This window comes from Psammomys obesus, unplaced genomic scaffold (genome assembly GCF_907164565.1).
Source record: "Psammomys obesus unplaced genomic scaffold, mPsaObe1.curated_primary_1811, whole genome shotgun sequence".
In the NCBI taxonomy this organism is placed as follows: Eukaryota; Metazoa; Chordata; class Mammalia; order Rodentia; family Muridae; genus Psammomys; species Psammomys obesus.
This window is the reverse complement of record NW_026596051.1, coordinates 35,062,246-35,071,223: the sequence shown is the minus strand read 5'-3', so window position 1 is coordinate 35,071,223 and position 8,978 is coordinate 35,062,246. Positions and strand designations below refer to the sequence as shown.

Sequence of the window (8,978 nt, the reverse complement as noted above, 5' to 3'; positions counted from 1 at the left end):
ATTGTGTACGTGCTACACATGCCAGGATGTCCGCAGGAGCCGAGGAGAATGTCAGATCCCCTGGGACTAGTTAATGCTGGGAACTGAACATAGGTCAACTAGAAGAACATCAAGTACTCTTTTTTTTTTTTAAATTATTTTATTTATTATGTATACATTGTTCTGTCTGCACGTACACCTCCACACCAGAAGGCACCAGATCTTATTATAGATGGTTGTGAGCCACCATGTGGTTGCTGGGAATTGAACTCAGGATCTCTGGAAGAGCATCCATTGCTCTTAACCTCTGAGCCATCTCTCCAGCCCCAAGAAAACGGCTGCCCCCTCTGAGGTTCGAACTCAGGACCTTCAGATTATGAGACTGACGCGCTGCCTACTGCGCTAAGGAGGCGTGTTCAAGTACTCTTAATTACTGAAAAATCACTCCAGTCCTAGAAGTAACTTTTTAAAGCTTATTTTCATTTTTGCAGTTCTGGGGATTAAACCCAGGCCTTAGTGATATCAAGCAAGTACTCTACCACAAACTAAGCCTATCCCTTATTTTACTGGTTTTACTTGGGGTAGGGTATAGCTAAGTTGACCAAGCTGATCTTGAGCTTTTGGTGTTAACCTCTCAAACAGCTGGGTTATGGCATGCCATGGAATTTTATTTTATGGTACATTACTCTTGACTATTACTGAGGCTCATGTTCCTTAATTCTAGGATGTAATTTTTCTACATTTCAATATTCCCCAAATCAGAAAATCTAAAAACTAGTATGTGCAGTTAATGAAGCACTGTTCCTTTCTCCCAGGGAAAGCCAGGATAAAATCAATATGGAATTCCTCATGTTGAGGGGGCTAGCCCTAAACACAGGTTCCCGTAGTTCTGTCTCATCAGCCTCTAGAATAGCCAGTCTGTAGGGATAACCCACAACACCTAGCCGTAAGATGTATTTCATAACTGACATTAGCTTACAATTAAGGCGTATGGAGATACAAATGACCACTGGCTATCAGGACCCAACTCTTTAGTGGTCATGGTTCCTCAGGTGTCCGAGTTTCAGAGAACTCAGTAGAGTTGACCAGGGTGAGTTGAACACAGTAAAAGTCTGGCAGTGTCCCTCCCTACCCAGGCTAGAAACAGACAGGGGAATGAAGTGATCTCCAGGTCATGTCTCTACTATCATCACAGCCATCTGTGTAACAAATGACAGGATGAAACAGGGGTGAAGTGCAGGGACAGAACACTTCCCCCTTGAATGTGTGTGTGTGTGTGTGTGTGTGTGTGTGTGTGTGTGTGTGTGTGTGGTGTGTACACACACATGCATGTACACCTGCCAGCAGGGGAATGTGTGCCACAGATATTTATGAGAGTCAGTTCTCTCCTTCTACCTTGTCATGAATCAGGAGGGTCTCTCTTATTTCTGCTACAGCACAGGTACCCTAGGCTAGCTCATGAGCTTCTGCCAATTCTTCTGTCCTGCCTCTTATATTGCTATAGGAGTACTGGATTACACAACCGGCTTTTTACATGGGTTCCAGGGATGCAATGCAGACCAACACACCTGAACACCAAGCCCCTTGTCTTTTGATGTCACCTGATATTTACCACCTTTTGATCTGCACCAAGCTTAAATATGTCACATCAGGCATCCAACAGTCCTGGCTTACTGGGAATAGGTACAGCACTCATAGGGCCCCAGTAACAAACACCGAGCCAAGAGGCTTCACAATGAGCTCCAGAGCAGCTGTTTGGAAAGAGGAGAAAAGTCATTATGCAAATTAAGCCATTTACAACTATTCAGTCTTAAAGAGATAAAGCCAGGTAGCTGCCAGAAAAATGGAGCAATGAACTGCTTATTCTAGGAGATGGAACCATTCTCTTCAGTGCTAGGCAACTGGGCCAAAAGAAGATGGCCATCTGGCCTCTGTGATTACACAGCTCACTTACCACAGAGAACTGAGAGCTGGGCACGTGTCTTATTTAATCACAAAGCAAAGCTGACATAATGAGATGCTCCCACAGCCATACCGAAGATACAGAGGGTTATAGAGGGGATCTGACCAAGGACACACAGCCAGGAAGTGTTCCCCAGCACAAGAATGAGGGGTTAATCACCATCTTGCCTTCTGCTCCCAACTCCTCTCACAAAGAGATAAATTATAGCACAGGTTAGGACACTGAAATGTCAGCGCAATTACCATCGTAAACATTCATCCAACATCTGGGGGATTCCATGCCATCAGAAGACAACCGTGGTCTGGGGAGGTGGGAAAAGGCATGTGCCACCAAGCCTGTCGACCTCAGGTCAATCCCTGGAACCCACATGGTGGAGAACATACTCTCACAAGTCCTCTGACTTGCACGTGAGTGCTATAGCACCTGGATATACGTGGGCACACATACAATAAATCAACTGTAAAATGTAAAATAATAATAATAAATGATGATGATAATAGTAAAAACAACTGGAAACGTACTGAAAAAATAAAGATTTAATGAAAAATAATTACAATATTTTATTTTAACAGCGCTTCAATAACAATTTCCCCGTCATCTTCAGATCCAATCTATAAATAACTATGTATCACACTTTTTGTTAAAAGTATCTGGGAGCATCTAACCTTCTGACATTGCAACATGACATCAGCTGTCAAGTCCACTCAAGGACTGTGCAATCAAGCTATGAAAAAAAGTCACATAAAAACCTCATACTATTGGAAGTGTGCTCATGATTCTGTGTTGGGCCACATGCATAGCAGTCCTGGAGTACATGAGGCCCATGGAACATGGCCAAATGTACCTTACCATATTGCTTGGCCATTTAACAAAATTGTCTCATATCTAAATTAAAACAAAAGCTCGATGTAAGGAAAACTACAGATTTTCGTTTGCATTTCTGTCTGGTATTGTATGCCAATGCATGCTGTACACCCATTTTTCAGATAAAAGAAGCCAAAATAAAGACCGGTAGGGATTTAAAGAGTGAAAAAGCATACAGACAGAACAGAAGGCTCCAGGGTCTGCAGGGCAGCTGAAGGGACTCAGCCAGCAAATGCCACCTGCCTGTTGCCGGGCTTCGGAGGAGGCACACCTTTGAAAGCATCTGGATTTAAGTCCAGTGTGGCACTTGAAGAAAATGGCATCAAAGGTTGGACTATAAATCTTCCTTATTCTCAAGTCACTGGACATTTAAGAGCGAGGATATTGATGGGCCTTTTCCCTCCTCTTCTTTCTTCTTGGAGCAGATGTGTGATTCATGGATTGTCCTTTAGTGGCTCCGTTCTTATCTTATTACTTTTTCTTTGCTTCTGCTTTCTGACAGCTCTGAAAAGCAAGGTGCTAAATTATTTTATGGAATGAGCATAGTGAATTATGTAATTATGTTGAAGTTTAATTAACTGGCTAGCCAAATAGGAAAATAGAAGACACGAAAGAATTTGCTGTGTAGTAAGCATAAATCGCCAGTGTCCTAACCGTGACAACAAGGAAACAGACAGAGGCCTGATCAAGCAAAATGTTCCTGAAGACACTTTTTTAAAAGATGGTTACTACAGATTTAGAAAAGCTATTCAGGACAGACACGCCACAGAAGTCAGCAGCACACCAACGGGCTTGTCTCTTTGCTACATTTATACTGCTCAGCTCAGCACTTCCATTTCCAAATCCCTGAATTACATTTTTTTTTTTTTTTAAGAAAGGGATTAATACATGCGGCAGTCAGCAGGGGCAGAAAAATGAAACAGCACAACAGGAAAAGAAAAACTGACCACATTAAAGAGGGCTCATTTCCTAAAGCCTCAAAGCTAATCTTCCTTCTCTCACAGGTGTGAAAGTGCCAGCAAGCACCTCAAAGGATGCCCAGCTTTTGTGTCCCAAGCTTCTTGAAAACAAGCTTCTAAATGAATAGGCTGGAACTTCTCCTCTACAACATGCCACAGCAGACAGAACAGATCCTCTGCTCTGCTGGTCTCTGAACCAGGCAGCCTGTGCTGGCAAGACCCCTGACCGTTTATTCACTTCTCCACACTGGCAGAATCATGCCATTTCCCCTGTCAAAGGCTGGGCTGGCTCGCAGCACTGGGCACACCTGGAAATGGCCCGGACTACCCAGCATTATCAGCTGCTGAGAGTCAGAAGCCATGATTTGCATAAGTCCTAACAAGCTAGGCCCTTCTTAATCTAACCCCGGGTAAAGGGCTTCCTGAAGAGTAGACGATCCCTCAGCCAGTCAAACTTGAGCCTCATATTTTGTTTGCTCAGCATAGTTTGCATCAGAAGTTAGGAATAAAAAACTCAAGGAGCTGAAAAACTGTGCTAGGTAGGTGTCTCCCTTTCTCCTAATTTTTGTTTTCCAGGTCCTTGAATCATCCGGGAGAGAGTGGCCAGGCCAGCCTGACGCTAGACTCCGTGTTCACGCTCACCTGATAGTGACTGCTCAATTAGTGGGATGCCGGGCCTGCAGCGTCACTGATACACATCAGCTTTACCGGGCCACTCAGCAGAACACTGCCTGACAACTTACATCATTCACGTTTTGTGCTAAGGGCTAAACCAGCCCAAAATAAAACTCACTTTATATTGTTTCTTTGCATGTTACATAAACCTTTTCTTTCAAGCAGACATTTCCTTAACGTAGGATAATTTCCTGATAAGTAAGGACTTAGCAAATTTAATGAAGTAAAGTATAATCTGTAATAGGAAAGTCAATGAAGCCATGTGTCTCTATTCAAATTTTTAAATTTCTCTTTGGTTCATCTACTCATAAGCAGGATTAAAAATGAACCAGATTTCACTAGGGAATAAGCAGAAGAAAAGAATTGAACGCATTCACTAGTAATGTAAATAAACAAAACCTTCAGGAGCTAAGTACATGAACTGGGGTGTGCTGGTGGAGTAAAACTGATCATTTTAGTTTGCCTTAAAATTACACTGACCTAGTATTTGTCCTCTAACCCTGAGGATTTCTGTAACTGACAGAATGAGCTTTCACCACAAGAGGGAGCCAGCAGCATTCCAGGTCGCAGCGGAAGGACCATTACCACGGAAAAACAAAATAGAGAAGAGAACTGTAAAATGCATAGCACTGAAAGACATTGCAAGCCATGGAATGCCCAAATGCAGACTGGAAGCATTGCTATTTATAAGGAAAGGCCATTTTGTAAGGGCTGGAGAAGCAGCTCAGTGGTTAAAAGGACTTGATGCTCCTGCAGAGGACCCAGGTTCAAGTCCTAGCACCCATGTGGCAGCTGTAACTATCTGCGACTCTAGTTCCAGGGCATCTTTTGGCCTCTGCAGACACCACACAGGCACATGGTGCACATACATATGTAGAGGCAAAACATTCATACACATAAAATAAAAAAAAGTTTCCTTTAGGTAGTCAATTTCATTGTGCGTGCGTGTGTGTGTGTGTGTGTGTGTGTGTGTGTGTGTGTGTGTGTGTGTGTTTTGAGGGAGGGGGCAGTAACAGAGTCTAGAAGGGTTCTCTGTCTGAAGAACGCAATTCTACCAAAGCATCACCAGGTACACTGCACCACAAAGGATTTGCTCTTTGAACAAAAGTTGACAAAATCCAATACTGAAACATAATGATTTCTCACTACTTCCCCAAAGGAAATACAATGCTACTAAATACTCCAACAAAAAGACTAGGATTTTGTTGTTTTGTTTTGTTTTAAATTTTTACAGGCAGAGTTTTACTGTGTAGCCCTGGATGGCCTGGAATCCTGCCTGCCACTGCTTCCCCAGTGCTGTGATTCAAGGCATACATCACTATGCCAGGCTAGACTAGCTTTTTCAACAGCAGTATAGGGCCTATAATCCATTAATAAACATCGCCGCAGTATGGTTGCAGGGCCTTGTAAGCCCAGCACCTGGGGGAACTCAATTTCCAGGCCAGTCTGCCATACAACAAAATTGTCTCAAAACCAAAACTCACACCAAAATTAAGATTCAGTTTTCATATGCATTAATTCACAGAATTAAAGGCTGAGCATGTTAACTCCTGGTTGTACTCAAAATTATACTGTAAATGAATGATGCAACCATCCTAGACCAACAGGTAGATGGACTGTGTTTTATTACTGAAGGCTTCTAAGAGGAAAATTATAATTCACTTAATTAATTTAAAAAAATTATTCTTCTACCTTTAACTACTCAGTAGAAATAATTACAAAGTAAATTTATGAAAATGACAGTCTAAATAGGAAATATAACCCAACTGACTGGCCTGAAGAAAAAAAAAATCCCACTGGGGTAAACAAACAAATAAATAAGACAGAAGATAACTATAAAATAATCATAGTAACTGAAGCTTCAAATACTTCTCATATTATCTGTTTCATCACAAATAATATGATAGGGAAATTTTTTTTATTATAATCTCAATTTTCACTTAATGTGAAGCTTAGCTATTTGGTAATCTGAAGGTAGTGTGTAATACCAAAGTTTTGTTTCTGAAGACCCAGGTTCACTTCCCAGCACCCACACGGAAGCTCACAACTATCTGTAACTCCAGTACCAGGGGATCTGATGCCCTCTTCTGACCTCCTCAGGTACCAGGCACTCATGTGATGCACAGAAATACACACAGGCAAATCACCCAAACACAGTTAAAATAAAAATATATCCAGGGGTGGGGGAGGGCACATTTGCATTAGCCCAGTTGGTAGTTTTTTTCTAAACATGCTATAATCCCTGGAATAATTTTATTCTGAGTTATCAATCCCAAATGATGGTAGAAGATGTGAAAACAATCATGGAAAAAAAAAACAGTATTTTAAATATTTAGTAAAAAGCATGTGTAAATGTTCTTAAGAGCAGACAGAATTTATAGAACTAGTACTAACATAAAAAATATTAAATTTGGAGTGGCTGGTTTGATTGGCTCATTTTAACTCAGCTGAAGAGACCACGGTGCAGGGTTTGAATCCCACATCAACCAGTAACTTTTTTCTGTTATAATGGTTTGGAATTCACACTTCTCTGCTATGAAATGGCATGCCCCTTCTATCCAAAATGCCTTCTGCCACCAAGTATCCACATCTGGCCAGCCCACAGAGCCCGACCTGAGTACCGTTTCCTTCAGTGAGCTCTGAACTCTCACCCTAAATTTACAATTTGGTCTGAACCATAGGAGATGCAAAGTTAGCAACTTCCCCCTTGGATTCTGGCCATCTTGTGTCTAACCTGTCACAGCTGAGCTCTCTGAAGCACACTCTTCACTTGCCTTAGAGCCTTCCCCCGCAATCCACGTAAATAATACATAATGGTGAGAGTAACAATTTAGCACTGCCGAGTCCTCTGAAAGCTTTGTACTTTTGTAGATTGCTCCTAGAAAGCTTGACACCAGCAATCTTTTTTCTAGAAGGTGAAAGAATTCAACTAACTTGTTAGCTCTCCTAGAGGTGCCGATGTGCGGACAATTGCTGCGTTTGTGATCCGATGCACCACAAATAAAGCAGCCATCTTTAGGACCGGAACAGGAATGATCTGAGAGTGCACAGCAATTGCAGCTGCTGCAGTGTATCCAGGCTGTAAAAGAAATACCAAGTTTCAGAAGAGGCTGATTTACCCCGATTTCCCATTGTCTTAACTTCTGAAGGAGGTTATATGACTAAAGTTCACCTCAAACACTGTGCTGCTCTGCTTAGCTCATTTTAATTTGGCTAAAGAGATCAAGGTGCAGTATTTGAATCCCACAGAAACTGGTGACTTCCATTACTTATACTGCAACACATCAGCCCTTGCCCAGCGTGGCATGAACTGCCAGCAGCTGCCACAGCGGAGGCTGGCTGAGAGGCACACAACCCTACTGAAGTAAAGGAGCCGAATGCCACACTGACACAGGCTAGCAGCCAGCTCTCTTATGAAAGGCTGTTGGTAACTATCAAAGTCAATGTTGGTCTTTACATTATTTTCCCTTTATGAATATAACAAAAATCCTATTTCTATGAACAGAACTCAAAACTGTTTTCCCAGGGTCTCAAACACCCGGCCAAACACTTACACGGCTTCACACACTTATTGCAGAGAAAGCAATGGCTCCATTTCCTGCCGTCCTACAAAAACAAATTTTAAAATGTTCAATTTGTTGTAAAAGCCAAGTTCCACAATTAAAAATTAAAATGTCTTATTAAAATATGTGTAAATTATTCATTCCCTATTTCTTCCTTTCCTGGGCTTCACAATTAAATACTTAGATTTTAATTTATGCATTTCTCCACTTAACTCAAATGCCTCCTTGATGGGCCTCAATTTCCTTAACTATGAAACTAGATTTACCCAAATGATCTTGAAAATCCACTCTGCTCCAAGCCACCCAATCCTCACAAAGAAGGACGCAAATGAAAATTTCAAGAGAATTAATGAGTCCATAATTTATGTTATCTATACGACAGAGTCCTTAATGAAATTCATATTTGAGAGCTTCATGTAATTTAGAGATAGATTACAGGTTATCATTTGAGTAATTTTTTTAAATGTGAAATAAAACCTACCTACAAAAGTACATTCAATACATGTGTACACTTCACAACTATTAAAGCAACTGCTGGTTAAGAACTGCGTCCCCTTGAGCCCCTAGAGACCTCACGGCATGGCCTCTCACCACAGCACCCCTTCCCACTGGACAACAGCTGTTAGGATCTTTTGTGACCTTCATTCCCCTGTTCTTATTTATCTTTACCACCCATGTGCACATTTCTAAATAAGTTTTGTTTCAATTTTAAACTTCCTACAACCTGTACATAGTATTTCTAAACTAACAACCATTTCTAAACTAATAGTTACATGAACATAAATTTTTCTTTGGAAAATAATTTGTGATGTTTAGTTAAGCTGAATTCCATATGTTCTTTCTGACTAGACTTACTAAAACTGAACAAAGTAGCTGGAAGGTCATCCTATCTTCTCAAAAGTAAGCAGGAAACTTATTCGTAACTGCCCAAAGTTGGAAGCAAGCAAGATGTCCTTCAGTGGGTGAATGGTTACA

At 41.4% G+C, this 8,978-nt stretch overlaps 1 protein-coding gene and 1 non-coding gene across 3 annotated transcripts in view; both read right to left on the bottom strand.

Annotated features, from left to right (window-relative positions):
* Positions 1 to 318: 318 nt before the first annotated feature.
* Trnam-cau (transfer RNA methionine (anticodon CAU)) lies at positions 319 to 391 on the bottom strand. The gene has a single exon. It is a non-coding gene; the product is annotated as a tRNA-Met (tRNA).
* A 2,119-nt stretch (positions 392 to 2,510) lies between these two features.
* Positions 2,511 to 8,978, bottom strand: part of Zcchc4 (zinc finger CCHC-type containing 4) — a 41,863-nt gene continuing 35,395 nt past the window's right edge. For both annotated transcript variants that reach the window (XM_055624300.1, XM_055624301.1), the window contains 3 exons: positions 7,995 to 8,046; positions 7,375 to 7,519; positions 2,511 to 3,310 (listed from right to left, as the gene is read on the bottom strand). In XM_055624300.1, coding sequence (XP_055480275.1) covers positions 3,241 to 3,310; positions 7,375 to 7,519; positions 7,995 to 8,046 — 267 coding nt within the window. In that variant the 3' untranslated portion in view covers positions 2,511 to 3,240. The remainder of the gene's footprint in view (positions 3,311 to 7,374; positions 7,520 to 7,994; positions 8,047 to 8,978) is intronic.